Source organism: Podarcis liolepis (assembly GCF_965112155.1).
Source record: "Podarcis liolepis genome assembly, chromosome: 15".
In the NCBI taxonomy this organism is placed as follows: Eukaryota; Metazoa; Chordata; class Lepidosauria; order Squamata; family Lacertidae; genus Podarcis; species Podarcis liolepis.
In genome coordinates this window covers 32159230-32177460 of record NC_139566.1, presented here as the reverse complement: position 1 = coordinate 32177460, position 18231 = coordinate 32159230, and the positions used below count along the sequence as shown (strand labels likewise).

At 47.0% G+C, this 18231-nt stretch overlaps 2 protein-coding genes across 2 annotated transcripts in view; one reads left to right on the top strand and one right to left on the bottom strand.

Moving 5' to 3' along the window:
- Window positions 1–1343: 1343 nt before the first annotated feature.
- On the bottom strand, window positions 1344–6107 carry MRPL40 (mitochondrial ribosomal protein L40). The gene is made up of 4 exons (XM_083479116.1): window positions 5948–6107; window positions 3487–3570; window positions 2346–2501; window positions 1344–1871 (listed from the first exon to the last, which is right to left on the bottom strand). The coding sequence occupies exons 1-4, from the start codon at window positions 6016–6018 to the stop codon at window positions 1562–1564; spliced, it is 621 nt and encodes a 206-aa protein (XP_083335242.1). The 5' UTR covers window positions 6019–6107; the 3' UTR covers window positions 1344–1561.
- Window positions 6108–11080: 4973 nt separating this feature from the next.
- HIRA (histone cell cycle regulator) overlaps window positions 11081–18231 on the top strand; it is a 61522-nt gene continuing 54371 nt past the window's right edge. Inside the window, exon 1 of the mRNA XM_083478993.1 lies at window positions 11081–11346. Coding sequence (XP_083335119.1) covers window positions 11310–11346 — 37 coding nt within the window. The 5' untranslated portion in view covers window positions 11081–11309. The remainder of the gene's footprint in view (window positions 11347–18231) is intronic.

The following is an 18231-nucleotide window of genomic DNA, read 5'->3' as shown; positions in this document are numbered from 1 at the left end:
AATGGTCAGGGGTCCCTTTACCTAGCCTTCCCATGAAGCAAAATGTGCAGAAATCCTTCCAAGGGATTTTTGTGAAATGAAGGAGCCTGGTTGTTCCTTCCTGTCTGTGTTTTTAGACAATGAGTGGTCAGAGCTGTGATTGGTGTGTGAGTTGTTTGAACCCCAAGTGATAGCAATCCCAAGGCCCTAAGCAGCTGCTGTTTCCCTCTTGCCCTTAACGCACTGTTGCAGCTTATTTTCTACCTAACATACAAGAGGTTGGTTAAGCCTCTTCTCACAGGAAATACAATTACAGTCATACCTCGGGTTAAATATGCTTTGAGTTGAGCACGTTTGAGTTGCGCTCCTCGGCAACCCGGAAGTAACGGAGCACATTACTTCCGGGTTTCGCCACTTGCGCACGCAGAGACGCTCAAAATGACACCACGCGCATGCGCAGAAGTGGCGAAAAGTGACGCGCGGGTGCGCAGACGCGCCATCGCTAGTTATGTTTACCCCTAGATGCGAACGGGGCTCCGGAACGCATCCCATTCGTATCTAGAGGTACAGTGGTGCCCCGCAAGACGAATGCCTCTCAAGACGGAAAACTCGCTAGATGAAAGAGTTTTCCGTTTTGGAGGTGCTTCGCAAACGAATTTCCTATGGGCTTGCTTCGCAAGACGACAATGTCTTGCGAGTTCCTGCTGGTTTTTTTCCCCTCCCCCCCTTTTTCTAAGCCGCTAAGCCGCTTATCAGCTGATCCGATCAGCAGATAAGCCGCTAAAAGCCGCTAATAGCGTGAATCCGTCAATGGGCTTGCTTCGCAAGACGAAAAAACCGCTAGACGAAGAGAATCACAGAATGGATTCTTTTCGTCTTGCGAGGCACCACTGTACCACTGTATGGGAAAAGCTTCACCAATATATGCCTACCATGTGTTATGCCACCCTCCCGTGGCAGCTGTTTGGCGACTGGTGTCCCCAGCGCACTCTCAAAATTCAAAACGATTGGTAACCCCATGGGATGTACAATCTTCCGACCTCTCCAGCTTTACAATTCCCACAGTCCTTGTTGTGGGGTGCAGCCCTACCCACTAGGGCTCGAGAGGGGTTGCTGAGAAGCAGGAAAGAACCCTTCCCTCCTCCTCCTCCTCGCATAGCTTTACTTAGAATGTAGACCCAATAACATATCCTAGCTGAACACATTCTGTCCAAGCTGGTGCTCAGAGCAAAGGTGGCTAACCAATCAATTTCCATCAGCCCCAAACAGCATAACCAACAGTGAGGAACAATGGGATTTGTACTCCACACAACAGCTGGCAGACCAGAAGTTGGCTACTAATCAGGAAAAAATGGCGGAAAAAATCATCATAAAAATGTTGTTTATGTCACATATTCTTTGCACAAAGAGAGAAGGATAGTGGATGTCTAGAATGTACCCTATTCTAAAAGGGAGGCTTGCTCTTGTGATGTGTTCTATTTGTTTCTGGTAATTCAGAAGTAATGAATGACCACACATTGTTCATGCCATCGTGTTTTGCATTTGCTGAATCTTCCAGTAGTTCCTTGGCAACGCTTCCGAATCACTGTGTATATACTTTGGTGACGTCGACACATTTTCCTTCGGGAGCCTCATACTTAGGCAGCGGCGGTGAGTGCATAAGCTCCTGTCTCTCAAAAGGGAACAGACCATCGTCTCGCTGAATTGCTGCCTCGTACAGTTCCTCCGATTCAAGGCGCAGTTCTTTTAACGCTGCCTCCTGGGCATCCACAAGGGATTTGATTATAGCTTTCTCCGCCTCATGCTGCTTTTGCTTGTAAAATGACCACTTCTTCATAAGCAGAGCTCGCCTTTCGCTTTCCTCGGGGGAGAGCGGAGGCGTGTCTCGCACCCTAAAAGAGAAAACAAAACACAATTTCCAATTAAACTTTTTATTCCACTAGGCATAGGCCATGGCATCATTCAGAAGGAGAACAAAAGAAAAAACAACAACCATAAAAATTGTCGGACACAGACATGCAATAAAACCACGGTCACGGCTACTAAAATTATTTGTTGCATTAAATAGAATAGAATAGCAGAAGATTCTCAGGTAAGATGTGCCAAATTAAATATCTGAATCCCCTTTGCAGCTGACCACCATTTTGTCTAGTCCCTTCCTAAAAAACAAAACAGTTACAACTTGGGGCCAACCAGTTGGAAGATTTTTTTTTTTACAAGACCTGCACAAGTTCCTAAGCTGTCAATCCTTGTTTCAGAAGGTGAAACTACGAGTGCTAAAATTTCTTAAGCCAAACTGACATTGAATCTCTGGAAAAGAAGCAATTGCAGCCACACTGTTATGCATGGGAATCACTGATGATTACCTTTTTTCATCTAGAAATCTGAACGGTGTTATAAAGTCTTCAATAGGAATTAGTTCTTGAGGGGCTTTTTGTAATTTTTTTATTTTCTTCCTCAACCGGTCTCTTATGGCTATATCTCTCTTTTGATCCACCTTCTTCTTCTTCCTTGGTTCTGCTCTAACGGGGAGAGAAAAACACTTCAAAGGGTTATTATTATAGGCATGCAATATTATCACTCAGGCCAGCTATATGCTACATACCAACAATGACTCTGAACCTTGATGGTTTCGAAAACAGGCTGGACCGAAAACATTTCAACCTATACGTTATATTGCAGGATTGGTGAGCTTGTATCCTTCCAGACATTGGACTACAAATCCCATCATCTCTGCCCACTGGCCATGTTGGATGGTAGTCGGAGTCCAACTACATCTGGAGAGGCAACAGGTTTCCCTTCCCTGTTTTATTTGATCATCCATGAAATACACAGAACTCTTCTTAAATGAACAATGCTACACATGTTTAAGGGACGCAGGTGGCGCTGTGGGTTAAACCACTGAGCCTAGGACTTGCCGATCAGAAGGTCGGCAGTTTGAATCCCTGCAACGGGGTAAGCTCCCGTTGCTCGGTCCCTGCTCCTGCCAACCTAGCAGTTCAAAAGCACGTCGAAGTGCAAGTAGATAAATAGGTACCGCTCTGGCGGGAAGGTAAACGGCGTTTCCGTGCACTGTTCTGGTTCGCCAGAAGCAGCTTACTCATGCTGGCCACATGACCCGGAAGCTGTACGCTGGCTCCCTCGGCCAATAAAGCGAGATGAGCGCCGCAACCCCAGAGTTGGTCACGACTGGACCTAATGGTCAGGGGTCCCTTTACCTTTACCTACATATGTTTATTTGAATATAAGTCTTGCTGTATTCAGCTGGGTTGACTCCCAGGTAAATGTGACTAAAATTTTCGCCTTAGAAACGCCCTGCAATGTAGGAATCTATTTGCCCAACATGGGGCTCAAACCCACAACCCTGAGATTGTCCGACTAGGACCAGGGAGACCTGGATTCAGTTCCCCACTCAGCTACAAAGCTCACTGGTGACCTTGGGCCAGTCACACTCACTCTCACAGGCTTGTTGTGTACCTATAAGATCGAAGCTGACTTGGGTTTTACCTCATAGGTAGTGCTGCCCTCAGTCCAAGAAGTGAAGACTGCCAGTGGTTCGCTCGACCTTGAACATTCCAGATTAGCTGAGAACTAAGAAATAAGCAATATTTCGTTCATTCCAATATTTATATAGCACGCAATAGCAAAGATTACAGGCATCACCCAACACCCCATTTAAATCTAGCTCAGCCTCCTCTATGCCATCTTTGTGCCCCTGGCACCCCAATCGTGGGCAAATTCCAGTGACAAACCCAACTGGAAACCCTTCTTCACTTCTGTGATGGTCATTTCTTCTACTCCTGTTTGCAAATGTTTCAAACCAACTTACTGAAGCTAAGGCATAATTGGGCCCATCAGGTCTTTTTTCATTTTTTGTGTAGCATAGCCACTGTGGGCTGGACTGAGCAATGGTGTCTCACCATTTGCCCAGTGCACAGCAATGTCCCAGGAGCAACCTGAGTATTTGAAACTGTCAATAAGTAGCAACTTGGAAGGTGTCACAAGGGTCATCAATTCCAAGCCCCTGCAATACAGAAAAGGACGCGGGTGGCGCTGTGGTCCAAACCACTGAGCATGGGTAGGCAAACTAAGGCCCAGGGGCCGGATCTGGCCCAATCGCCGCCTAAATCCGCCTGCGGACGGTCCGGGAATCAGCGTGTTTTTACATGAGTAGAATGTGCCCTTTTATTTAAAATGCACCTCTGGGTTATTTGTGGGGCATAGGAATTCGTTCATTATTATTTTTTCAAAATATAGTCCGCCCCGCCCCCACAAGGTCTGAAGGACAACTGACCGGTCCCCTGCTGAAAAAGTTTGCTGACCCTTGCTCTTGGGCTTGCCGATCGGAAGGTTGGTGGTTCCAATCCTAGTGACGGGGTGAGCTCTCATTGGTCTGTCCCAGCTCCTGCCAATCTAGCAGTTTGAAAGCATGCCAGTGCAAGTAGATAAATAGGTACCACTGCAGCGGGAAGGTAAACAGCGTTTCCGTGCACTCTGGTTTCCGTCACAGTGTCCCGTTGCGCCAGAGGCGGTTTAGTCATGCTGGGCACATGACCCAGAAAAGCTGACTGCGGACAAACGCTGGCTCCCTCGGCCTGAAGTGTGATGAGCGCCGCAACCCCACAGTCGCCTTTGACCGGACATAACCATCCAGGGGTCCTTTACCTTTACCTTAATGCAGAAATATTTAGCCTAACATGGGGCTTGAACCCTCAACCCTGAGATCAAGAGCCTCATGCTCTACTGACTGTACTATCCCAGCCTGAATGATTCAGACAAAAATCTTTTTTTAAAACCCCCACCCTGTTTTAAAAATGCACCTCCATGCCCCAGTGCAGTCTACCCTGCTTGAATGGCAAACTGCAGGCCATGGCTACTAATTTTCTTGCAAGGTCAATTTTGGAAAGAGGATGCTGGTCTACACGGATTCTTGGCCTGATATTAGCAGGCACGCCTTTTATGTATCTGGATACACATGAGGAAACATTTTCCTTTTGATGGGTGATGGATGGATCAGCCCTCCCACCCTGCCTTCCATCCAGTGCCGGATTTATGTATAAGCTAAACAAACCATAGCTTACAGCCCCACTCTCTGGGGGGCCCCAAAAAAATTTAAAGGAAAAAAACAACTGGATGTACATTTCCAAAATATAAGATAAAAAACAAATAAAATAAAACCTACATACAGCAAAAGTGTTTTGTGTTGTACAGGCACCTTTGATGTAAGTCAGGCTTCCTCAAACTCAGCCCTCCAGATGTTTTTGGCCTACAACTCCCATGATCCCTAGCTAGCAGGACTAGTGGTCAGGGATGATGGGAAGTGTAGTCTCAAAACATCTGGAGGGCCGAGTTTGAGGAAGCCAGATGTAAGTAATGGGCCCCCAAGCAGTTTAAGTTAGAGCTTAATAATTATTTCACTATTAATATACTTCTTAATTGTATTTCACTATTAATATACTAGGGAGGTGGGTAGCGCTGTGGGTTAAGCCGCAGAACCTAGGACTTGCCGATCAGAAGGTTGGCGGTTCGAATCCCCGCGACGGGGTGAGCTCCCGTTGCTCGGTCCCAGCTCCTGCCAACCTAGCCGTTCGAAAGCACGTCAAAGTGCAAGTAGATAAATAGGTACCACTCTGGCGGGAAGATAAATGGTGTTTCCGTGCGCTGCTCTGGTTCGCCAGAAGCGGCTTAGTCCTGCTGGCCACATGACCCGGAAACTGTACGCCGGCTCCCTCGGCCAATAAAGCGAGATGAGCGCCGCAACCCCAGAGTCGGCTACGGCTGGACCTAATGGTCAGGGGTCCCTTTACCTTTACCTATTAATATACTTCTTCTTACTTCTATTTCAGTTCAACAATTACTTTGATAAAATACATATTTTGTTATGTGCAAATGGCTTTAGATACCTATTAGGTCCATAAATTCGCATATAGCATATATTCAACACACAAAAAACTACCCTGCCCCCTACCTAAGTAAAGAGCTTCCTGCCCCGCTGCGAAGGAGGCTCAGCGCCCCAGAAGCGACAACCTGGCCCAACATGCCTCTTCTCCGCTCTTCAGCGCAGACAACCTTCCCAAGTGCAGCAGCGCACCAGGTCTCTCCGTTCCGGAAGGGGGACACTTCCGGCGTTGCACAACGGTCCTGCCGCCATTGAGGTCCTCCCAACACACGAGCCCTGGCACAAAGGTTCCGGGAGGGGGAAACCGACTCGGTTTGGAGTTGTTTTCCCGTTAATAAAAGAGTTTTATCTCTACAGGTTGTCTTCCATTCTTTTATTGGCTGTCCCAGACTTTTGGGGAGTTCAGATTACTGTATATTAATCTAGGGAACAGTAGAAACCCCAGGCTCCAATTCTTTAGCTGTTGTTGTTGTATTTACTTTGAAGAATCATATCTAGGTACAGATTAATTAAAAAACGTCTTCAGCAGTACATATATTTGCCATTTTTTAAAAGGCGGTTGCAAAGGTTGGTGAGTGCAACAAGTAACAATGGAACGAAAAAGGCTGTTTGCCACTGACCCCCTCCAAAATAATAATTTAAAAATGTTAGCAAGCAGTGCACAGGGCATCCTCCATAATAACACTTCAGCAAAACTCAATTACAGTAGGAGACAAGATAAATAAGACCAGGAAAACTGCTTACATGGCAAGATATAAGAGGATAAGATCATCACAAGTAAGCACAATGTACGTGTTGGGAATGCATTAGTAATACAGATGTTAAGTATTCCTGATTTTTACATAGTATGAGGAAGGATGTTGTGGATTGTCTTCTTCATAATTAATTTTTTAAAAGTTCCAATTTGAAGTTAATTTGTCTGTCTTCGATGTACCATGTAAAATGCACAATTTGGGGGTTAGTGGCTAATTTTTCTATAAATGCAATATGTCACACTTTGTGGTACCAGTTCTAAGCACATTTGGTGCAGTCCTATCAATATCCACCCAGAAGTTAAAAACCCACTGAGTTGGTGGGACTTACTCCTGTGCATAGCATTGCAGTCTAAATCAATTCCCTTTAAATACTTTTAAGAAAGGTCTGTAATCTTATTTTTAATAGGACAATTTCATGTAATGTAAACCGAAAAATGCATTCCACAGTGTTCAATGGGATTAGCTGCCTGGAAAGTCTATATAAGGATTGTAGTCAGTTCATTATATGTTGTAGTCGACTTAGTAAATCTGCATTCATTTGCATATGAGGGGGAACAATATTTGTTGCACATGGGAAAGTAACAGTTCTAAAGCAGAGAGGAGGAACCAACATGATTGGATTGCGACTTTCACCAGGCACAGTCAACATGCCCAATGGTCAGGGATGATGGGAATTGGAGTCCAATAACAGCTGGAGGAAGTCGCATAGCTGTGTTGGCCTGGAAGGGTAACATTTCTTGTTATATTAAATGCAACACTGTTGAAGTCCCTTAATAGTATTCTTGTTCCGCTCAAGAATGTTTTGTGCTGGAATAACATTGTTGCACAAGAGAACGCATAAGGTCGCTGGTAACTTCGTTGCACAATGGATTGGGCAATCTCTTGCGTGAGATTCCTCTGTTGCGCAACATTTTGAATCTCTTTGATAAGGAGATGGGCCAGGCTCAGACCAGTGTTCATAATGTATGATATCTGGAAGTATGCTGTACTGTACTGTGTATGAAAAGTGACTCATGTTTTTTCACTGTGCACTAGTATATGAGAGATTTGTTATAGCATAGCAGGTGCTATAAATTTAGACCAGAGATGCAAAAAATGTGAATCTGATACTGAAAGGTTTTTTAAAATTTTATTTATGGTGGAAATGCACCAAGGCAAATAAATGTTGGATACCATAAGAGGTAATGGAAATAAAAATGCAAGTACAAAGAGAAGACCAATTTATTTATTTATTTTAAACCATACCTGAACATTTCTGAGAGTTAATGTTGTATATATCAGGGTGGGGAACCTTTGGCCGGCAGGCCAGTCTTGGCTGACTAGAGTGTCCAATTTGGCCTGCGATGCCATTTCTCCCAAATCGTTTCCACCTGCCAATCAACCAACATCATTTGTGTATATGACAATCTATATGAATGTTGGCATCAAGCTTTGTTATGCAAATATTGAAAACAATATTACATTTTGACAATGGTTGAATGGGAATAAAAGTTGCAATGATATGTTGCAATGATCAAGTTTAAGAAGGTCAACAGAAGCAGAAACATATACAGAATTGGGAATCCTTTATTATATTTTTGCGCACAGCAGCATATTCTTCAAAAAGTGTTAGATACTTTATGAGATGTTGTAAAGTATATAAATAAAGTTTATGTAATTCTATGGATTATGATTTGGGATATATGAGATTCAAAGACTTTATTAGTCAATTTTTAGGATGATTAAAATAGAATTAATGCAGAGCTACCTGCACACTCTTGGTCTCAGTTGTGGTTAAGTTTAATTGAAATTAAAACAACTTACTTCTAAGTAAACATGCACAAAATTGTACAAGTCAATAATTAGTCAAGCCCTTCATAAAATCATAGAATTATAGAGGAGGAAAAAAGACAAAAGGTTTATTTATTATTTGTTTCAGGTGGGGTGTGTCTGTGCTGTCTCCCTGTCCTCTCTCAGCCTAAAGTCTCCATCTAGACTATGGGGAATAATACCAACTGGGATTGTGAGGAAGTCAACAGTACGTATATAGCAGAGATCGAGAGCCTGTGGTGCTCTTCAGTCACTCTTGGACTCCAACTTCCACCAGCCCCACCCAGCATAATCAACAGCCAGGGATGATGGAAGCTGTAGCCGTGCAACAACTGGAGGTCCACACCTGATATATGAAGGCATTTCAACACCTGCTATATCCAGGATGTTGCTGGGCTCCCATCTCCCAGTGCTGAGGTTCTTGCAGCATTTAGAGGGCTGCAGGTGGGTCTTGAAGCAACTTCATACACCTGTGGCCTTCTAGATCTTGCTGGACTCCCAATGCACTCGGTCCCAGATAGCAAGTCCAATAGTTGGAGATGATGAAAGAGCTGGGTGTGGGGTGTGTCCTGCAACATCTGGAGGACCACAGGTTTCCCAATATGGCAGGACTTGAAGCATCTTCATACCCCAGGAGTGAGGATTTGTGTTGGACTCCCAGCTCCCACCATCTGGATTTGTGTCAGACTCCAACTCCTATCCCACCTGACTGTTTCCCCTGCTGGCAGGGACCTATGTGTGTTGGCAGCCCTGGCAACAATGGCAATATCCAAATGAACCATTTCAGGAACAACTGCTAGGGTGGGGCAGTTGGAGGGGTGTGTGTCATGTCATTTATTTTATTTTGCATCTGGTCCTGATCCAATCCAATCCAATCCAATCCAATCCAATCGGTTGCAGCCTGACAGGATGACCCTTCTGGAATTTGTCACACACATGTGTGTGAGAAAAATTGCCAATCTGTCTGTGCTTGGCTACCCAGAACTTAACAAACCTTTCTTTCCTTCTCCTCCTTGTTTTCTTTTGACAAAGTATTAATCATAAATAAATAAGAATAAAAATGTGCACCCCACCACCGAGACCATTCTATTGTAACTATCCAACCTCCCAACCTCTGGACTTTTCACACATCCTTCCAAACACACGGAGAGAACCTGCAACTTGGCAGAGAAAGAAAGAGGGACAGAGAAAGAAACAGGAGACAACATTTTCCAATTGGAATAAGGCACAATCCTGTATCATACAGCACAGGAGGGACTCCTAGTTGCACCCCAGCCAGTGCCAGATTTACATATAAGCTAAACAAGCTATAGCTTAGGGCCCCACTCCCTTTGGGGCCCCAAAAAAAATTAAGGGAAAAAAACCTTGATGTACATTTCCAAAATATGATAAAAAACAAATAAAATAAAACCTATATACAGCAACAGTGTTTTGTGTTGCCCTGTGATGTAAGTAATGGGCCTCGCCTGCTAGCCTGCTCCCTAAAATATCACTGGTTTGCTCGTTTCTATATATAGGGTGCCTACATTCCGCATGTGCAAATAGCTTTAGATACCGATTAGGTCCGTAAATTTCCATATAGCAGATATTCAAGACAAAAAAACAGCGACAATTTGGTGTTGCCAAAGGACAGCTGGACATATAAAGGGCCCCATTACCTTCAGTAGCTTAGGGCCTCATCCAACCTAAATCTGGCCCTGCTTCTGCCCCATGGTAAATTGATAATAATAATGCTACCTCTGGACCTTTCACACACCCTTCCAGACACGCGGAGAAGACCCACGACTTGACAGAGAGAGAGAAAGAGAGAGAAAGAAAGAAATAAACAAATAGGAGACAGCATTTTCCAATTGGAATAAGGGACAATCCTGTATCCTACAGCTCAGGAGGGACCCCTAACTGCAGTCCAGCCAGTGCCAGATTTACTTATAAGCTAAACAAGCTATAGCTTAAGGCCCCACTCTCTTGGGGGCCCCAAAAAAATTTAAGGGAAAAATTTTAAAGGAAAAAAATAAAGTGAGATGGGCGCCGCAACCCCAGAGTCGATCACGACTGGACCTTTAATAATAATAATAATAATAATAATAATAATAATAATAATGATGATGATGCAACCTCTGGACCTTTCACACACCCTTCCAGACACGTGGAGAGGACCCACCACTTGACAGAGAAAGAGAGAGAGAAATAAATAATTAGGAGACAGCATTTTCCAATTGGAATAAGGGACAATCCTGTATCCTACAGCACAGGAGGGACCCCTAGCTGCACCCCAGCAGCCCACCCACCTCTCGGGAAAGGGGAGCCCAGGCAGCTAGTTGGCTGCAGCTGCTCCCCCCTTCCTCACACTGGATCTCGCCCCGTCCCCACGAGCGAGCGAGCCCGGCCGCCCTTTCCCTCCCCGGCCCCCGGCCTCCTCCCTGGGCGTCGCCTCTTGTTTCCCGCCGGGCCGCTTAGGTCGTCGCCCTCCGCTGACTTCCGGCGTTGCCGGGGAGCCGCCGGGAGCGGGGGATGCTGCCGGGCGGAGGCAGAAGGGGCGGCTGGCGGGACGGGCGGCCGGGATGGAGCTCCCGTGAGGCGGCGGCGGCGGCGGAGGAGGCGGCTGGTGGTGGGAGCGGGGCGAGCGCAGGAGGAGGGTGGCAGCCCATGGCGGCGGGGCGCCGGCTGTGAGGCCAGCGGCGGCGGCGGCAGCGACTCCCCAGCCCTCGCCTGCCTTCCGCCGCCCCCAGCACCCGCAGCTCCCTCGCCAGCCTCGCGGAGCCTGCCCCGACCTGCAGCCGCCCTCAACACGGAGGCCCAGGCACCCGAGCGGCGGGAGGAGGCGGCGGAGGAGGAGGAGGAGGAAGAAGAAAAGGAGGAGGAGGAAAATGAAGCTCCTGAAGCCGACCTGGGTCAACCACAGCGGTGAGCCAGAGGGGGACGGGGGGGGGGCTTCTCGGGGGGCAAGGTGTGCGAGAGCATGTGCAGAGAGCCGACCCACGCACCCCACCCTACGCCCAAGGCGCTGGGGAGGTGCTCCCGAATTCTGTGCATGTGCCCTGCCTCTCGGGCAGGGGGAGGGCTGAGCATGTGCAGAGTTCCCCACACACCTGTTCTCCTGCTAAAGGGGTAGGGTTGGCTCGGAGCATGTGCAGCTCAAGGGAGCTCTGAGCATGTGCAGAGTTTCTCAATCTCACACACACCTGTTCTCCTCCTAAAGAATTAGGGTTGGCTTGGAGCATGTGCAGCTCAAGGGATCTCTGAGCATGTGCAGAGTTCCACCCCCCACCTGTTCTCCACCTAAAGGAGTAGGGTTGGCTTGGAGCATGTGCAGCTCGAGGGATCTCTGAGCATGTGCAGAGTTCCACCCACCCCACCCACCTGTTCTCCTCCTAAAGAATTAGGGTTGACTCGGAGCATGTGCAACTCAAGGTATCTCTGAGCATGTGCAGAGTTCCCCACCCACACGCCTGTTCTAAATACCGTAATTAGGGATGGCTTGGAGCATGTGCAGCCCTTCACGGTAGGGCTCCAGAGAAGCTGAGAAATCTCTGAGCATGTGCAGAGTTTCACACCCACCCACACCTGTTCTCCCCCTTAAGGAGTAGGGTTGGCTCAGAGCACGTGCTGCTCGAGGGATCTCTGAGCATGTGCAGTTTCACACATGCACACACCTGTTCTCCCGTAAAGGAGTAGGGTTGGCCCGGGGCATGTGCAGCCCTCCACGGTTGGGCTCCGGAGAAGTCAAGGGATATCTGGGCATGTGTGGAGTTTCACATACAAACACACCTCCTCTCCTCCTAAAGAACTCAGAGCATGTGCAGAATCCTCAGTTGGGGTCCGGAGAAGCCGAGGGATCTCTGGGCATGTGTAGAGTCACTCCTTTCTTCGTTGCTGAGGAAGCCCCGATGCAGTTGACGGGTGTTCCACAGCACACACCTTGGATCCTGCTTTGCATTGAATCAGGTTGTCAATCTGTCTCCGAAGGGTCTCTGAGCATCTGCAGAGTGGTGGCCCCTTCTCTTTATTACTGAGGTATCCATTGGGCATACCCCACACACTCGGTGTGAAACAGGGGTTCCCAGGGTGCAGTTCAGTGAACGTGACTTTCTCTGAGTAATATTTTTACTTACCGTATTTTTTGCACCATAACACGCACTTTTTTCCTCCTAGAAAGTAAGGGGAAATGTCTGTGCGTGTTATGGAGCGAATGCCTGCGGGTGGCGGGGGGGATCTGCTGCAGTCGTGAGCAGAGGATCCATGGTTCCCCTTCCTTCCCTCCTCCGTGGTTACAAAGCATGGATCCTCAGGATTTTTGCATTGGGCTACTCCAAACTCACTGTCAGATCACATGTCTGTGGCCACAGCATGAACCACAAAATCATATATCCACTATTTCGTTTAGAATTTTTTTTTATTGTTTTCCTCCTCTAAAAACTATGTGCGTGTTATTGTCTGGTGCGTGTTATAGAGCGAAAAATACGGTATTTTATTTCCTTGCATTTACATTCCATCTTACTTCCATCATGGAACCCAGAGTGGCTTAGCTTTAGAAAAGTAGTGGCTCTGCATGCCTTCAGACCATACTTTGGGACATACAGGGCAATCTCTGAAAGTTTCTTAGCATATGCAGTGTTGGAAACTCATATATACGTATACATATAAAGGTAAAGGGACCCCTGACCATTAGGTCCAGTCATGGCCGACTCTGGGGTTGTGGCGCTCATCTCGCTTTCTTGGCCAAGGGAGCTGGCATATATCTTCCAGGTCATGTGGCCAGCATGACTAAGCCACTTCTGGCGAACTAGAGCAGTGCACAGAAATGCCGTTTACCTTCCCGCCGGAGTGGTACCTATTTATCTACTTGCACTTTGATGTGCTTTCGAACTGCTAGGTTGGCAGGAGCAGGGACCGAGCAATGGGAGCTCACCCTGTCATGGGGATTTGAACCACTGACCTTCTGATCGTCAAGTCCTCGGCTCTGTGGTTTAACCCACAGCGGCACCCATGTCCCTGCATATACATATACATATATAAAATACAAAGCTAGGTGCCAAATGGCTCCTTAAACCAAGGTTACAGTTGCCAAAACGGGATGTCTAGTTGCCATTTTGGGGTAAGATGGATCTAAAGAACTGCTGGCGCAAGTCTTTACTGCACTTGTGCAGCTTGGAAAGCAAAGCAACCCCATAGAGCTCTTTGCATTAAGCTAAGTAAGTTTTACAAGATGTCAACTGCAAGCCCTTAATCTGACAGTTTGCGAAAGGAGCAGGGCAAGGAAAGAGCTTTTCTGTGCTACTGTAAGTAGGTGTTAATAGCATACTGCTGCAGTATAATCATACCCCATGACAGCAGTGGGAAACAGGGCCTGGGGGGGTGGAGTGGGGTCATGTTGTTTGAGCCTTGAGGCCATTTTGATCAAGTCATACCTACCTCCCATACACCTGATCAGGTGTGTTGCAGGTAAAGATGTGGCTGAGCAGAAACATGGTTTGCAGGTACTGCAAAGCACTGTGCCCTTGGCTTTACAAACCTTGATGATCAGTTGGCCATTATGTATGTATGTATGTATGTATGTATGTATGTATAAAGGTAAAGGGACCCCTGACCATTAGGTCCAGTCGCGGCCGACTCTGGGGTTGCAGTGCTCTCGCTTTAGTGGCCGAGGGAGCCGGCATACAGCTTCCGGGTCATGTGGCCAGCATGACTAAGCCGCTTCTGGCAAACCTTAGAATTGCATGGAAACTCCGTTTACCTTCCCGCCGGAGCGGTACCTATTTATCTACTTGCACTTTGACGTGCTTTTGAACTGCTAAGTTGGCAGGAGCAGGGACCGAGCAACGGGAGCTCACCCCGTCGCAGGGATTCGAACCGCCAACCTTCTGATCAGCAAGCCCTAGGCTCTGTGGTTTAACCCACAGCGCCACCCGCGTCCCTGTATGTATGTATATGTTGCTTATATTCCCAAATGGCTGTGTGACAGTGACCTGACTTGGCAAGCTCCAGCAATGAGCTGATCCTTGGCACTTGCAGAATGCTGTTCACAGTACTAAGTTCACAGGACCGGAGACCATCAGTTGATCCTTGACACTTTCCACTGTGATGTCTGGTGATTAACAGGTGGGGCAGCCCCATCTTCCTGTCAAATGTGGCCTGGGGCAAGCGGGGAGGTGATAAGGGAGATAATGATTTGGACTGTGGGTCACATACAGTTCTCTACCTTTGCTCTGATATGTAACCGCCTGATTGTATGGTGAAGACAGTGGGAATGTGTATCAGGCTAAAGAAAGGATCTACAGTTTTTAAAATGCTGTTGTTCCTCTTGGGGTGGAGTTTGACCAGCGAGGTTCCCAAGACTGGTTGCTTTGTCATTCAGAGAGAATTAGATTATAGGATGCAAATAAATAGTTCCACTGGACCAAACAGACTGATTGGGTTGCATAGCAAACCTCCTTATTGCATCGGACCAGGCCCAATTTAAATATTATTTACCCGATGCACAGAACACAAGAAAGCGTATAATCTGAGGACGCGGAGCATAACTTTTTAAAAGCCCCTTACCAGGTGTGCATCATCCAGATTTCTGAGCTTCTGCAGTGCTTACAGCACAGTCCTGACCATGTCTACTCAGAAGTAAGTTCTGTTGAATTCATCAGGTCTTACTCCCAGGTAAGTGGGGTTAGGATTGCAGCCTTAAACTTTGTTCTTTGCATACAGCATCAATAAAAATAAGTGTTTTTTTCGGTGGGTGGGGGGATGTGTCTTCTTGGATTAAATAACATCTAAAGTGGGTCACCATTGCTCTGTCCATTTATTCAGCACGGGAGACAAGTGTATCAGAGAGTTGAGCTTTAATCTGGAAGGATAGGAAATTGGATGTCTGTTTGTTTGAGGAGAGAGGGGCGAAGTAATCCACCCCACCTACCACATGCTGCAGAAGTTCAGCTGGATACTGTATCATTTACCTTGTCTCAGAAATATCCCCTTACCTGATGGTCTGCAAAGACAGGTTGGTGCGACTTCTTTTGGTGTTTAGGGTGGTTTAGTGTTAGGATAGCTTGCTGTTGTTTAGGGGTGCTTTAGAGCCCTGCTAGGGACGCGGGTGGCGCTGTGGGTTCAACCACAGAGCCTAGGGCTTGCTGATCAGAAGGTCAGTGGTTCGAATCCCCACAACGGGGTGAGCTCCCGTTGTTCGGTCCCAGCTTCTGCCCACTAGCAGTTCGAAAGCACGCCAGTGCAAGTAGATAAATAGGTACCACTCCGGCGGGAAGGTAAACGGTGTTTCCGTGCGCTGCTCTGGTTCGCCAGAAGCGGCTTAGTTCTGCTGGCCACATGACCCGGAAGCTGTACGCCGGCTCCCTCGGCCAATAAAGCGAGATGAGCACCGCAACCCCAGAGTCATCCACGACTGGACCTAATGGTCAGGGGTCCCTTTACCTAGAGCCCTGCTAGAGCAGGTTAGAAGGAATTCCCAGGGCGCATATGTCCTCAATTTATTCTGGATGGGTACATAGTTCTGTCACTGCCCGTTCTACTATTTAACACTGAGCAGCATTCATTGCATTACCCTTTTCAAATCACTCTTTGTCAATAGCCTAGAATAGTTGGTCTATGAAGCAAGCTTACTTAACCGGAAGCCCCATGCTTTGTGGAAGAGGTTTCATGCTCTAAGGTTGCATCTCTGTGTGGTTTCATATATAATGCTGCAGTTGAGAGCTCCTTTGGAAATTGGTTGTAAAGGCTGATCCGCTCCCACTCTGAAACACACATACACACTAATGAAAAGGTTGGGTCATGTGGCAAAGACCTCCCTGCAAGAATACAGGGGTTGGCATCCCTCGGCTAGGACTTTCATGCCCTGCTGGCCTCTGGGAAGCTCACATCTATGATCTATTCAGACACTGTAGGAAGCAGAATGCCAGATTAGGCCTTTAGTCTGATCCAGCAGGGCAGCCCTTTTTGAGTTAAGCCTGCTTTAGAGGTCTGTTGCTTGTGGATTTCGAAAAAAGACTCCGGCAAAGTCGCTGATATTGAAGAGCACTATTAACCACGCTAAGAATTCCGACTGAAAATGCTCAGAGGCATTGGTTTATGCCGTGGTCCTCTTCAGTGTCTGAGTAATATCTTGCGTTGGGCCTTCATAAAGTGGCAAGTTTTCATGGTTCGCTAAGTGCAAAAGAAGGTACCAGTTCCGAAGAGGATAGGTGAACACAGATGTTTTAGCAAGTGAAAGGAAAATGATTAAGTTTTTAACGTATCAGATGCAGTCTGTGTTCTTGATATCGTCTATCCCTGGGGGGCGGGGAGAGGATGCCTTAAAGAAAATTAGTGTGACTTTTGATGAGAATGCTTTCAAAGTGTCAAGGTGTACTTATTTACTACACTTACCGTATTTTTCGCTCTATAGGACGCACCCGACCATAAGATTCACCTAATTTTAAAGGGGGAGAACAAGAAAAAAAATTCTTTCCCTCTCTGCACAGCACCCCTTAAGCGAAGCGGCAGGAGAAACGGAGCCCCTTCCATTTCTCCTCCCGCTTCGCTGAAGGGGCGCTGCGCAGAGAGGGAAAGCTGTGCAGCGCCTCTCCAGCAAAGCGAAGCCAGGAGAGCAAGAGGGATCGGTGCGCACTGACCCCTCTCGCTCTCCAGCCTTCAGCGAAAGCAACGCGAATCCTCCGGAGCGCAGCGTTGCGTTCGCTGAAGCCATGGAGCCTGCATTCGCTCCATAAGACGCACACACATTCCCCCTTAATTTTTGGAGGGGGAAAAGTGTGTCTTATAGAGCGAAAAATACAGTATCTATCTGCTTTCTTCTGTCATGGAACTGGATAGGGTTTGCCAGGCATTGCCCAAACCTAGACAGTGCCCTCAGTCCAGTGTAAGAAATTAGCCAGGCTCGTTTGTTATTGGCACGGGTCCAATTGTTACCATGTACAGATCTCTAGATGCCAGACTGGCAACTGACATCTCCATCTGGCTGGCCCCTGTAGCAGGTAAGCAGAAAAGCTCATTTACTGCATTCATATCCTGCCCTTTTTCTCCAAGGAGTCCATGGTTCACAGACCACCCCACCATCTCACTTAATCCCTACAGTGACCTTGTGAGGTAGGTTGAGAAGGTTTGACTTGGCCAAGGTCACCCAGTTAGCTTCAGGACTGAGTGGGGATTTGAACCCTGATCTCTCAGGTCCTACACTGGCTTCCTAGAGTACTCCTTTTTGGGTCAGCTATATAAATTAAGTAGGTAAACAAATATGGGGAAAGCAGAATGCCAGTTGTAGAAGGATCTGAAATATTTTACTTGAAGTTAGAATTGGTTTTACAGTGGTGCCTCGCAAGACGAAAAGAATCCGTTCTGTGATTCTCTTCGTCTAGCGGTTTTTTCGTCTTGCGAAGCAAGCCCATTGACGGATTAGCGGATTAGCGCTATTAGCGGCTTTTAGCGGCTTATCAGCTTATCGGATCAGCTGATAAGCGGCTTAGCGGCTTAGAAAAAGGGGGGGGGAACCCGCAGGAACTCGCAAGACATTTTCGTCTTGCGAAGCAAGCCCATAGGAGATTCGTTTTGCAAAGCACCTCCAAAACGGAAAACTCTTTCGTCTAGCGAGTTTTCCGTCTTGCGAGGCATTCGTCTTGTGGGACACCACTGTATTCTGGATTGTTTTATTTGATATTTTAATGTGTTGTAAACCACTTTGAGGTTTTCCCCAAATATTCTTTAAAATACAAAGTGGTATAGAAATGAAATGAAAAATCAAAATAATACCGCTCATTATTATTTTTAAAAAAGGCGCCTAGACATTCCAATGTG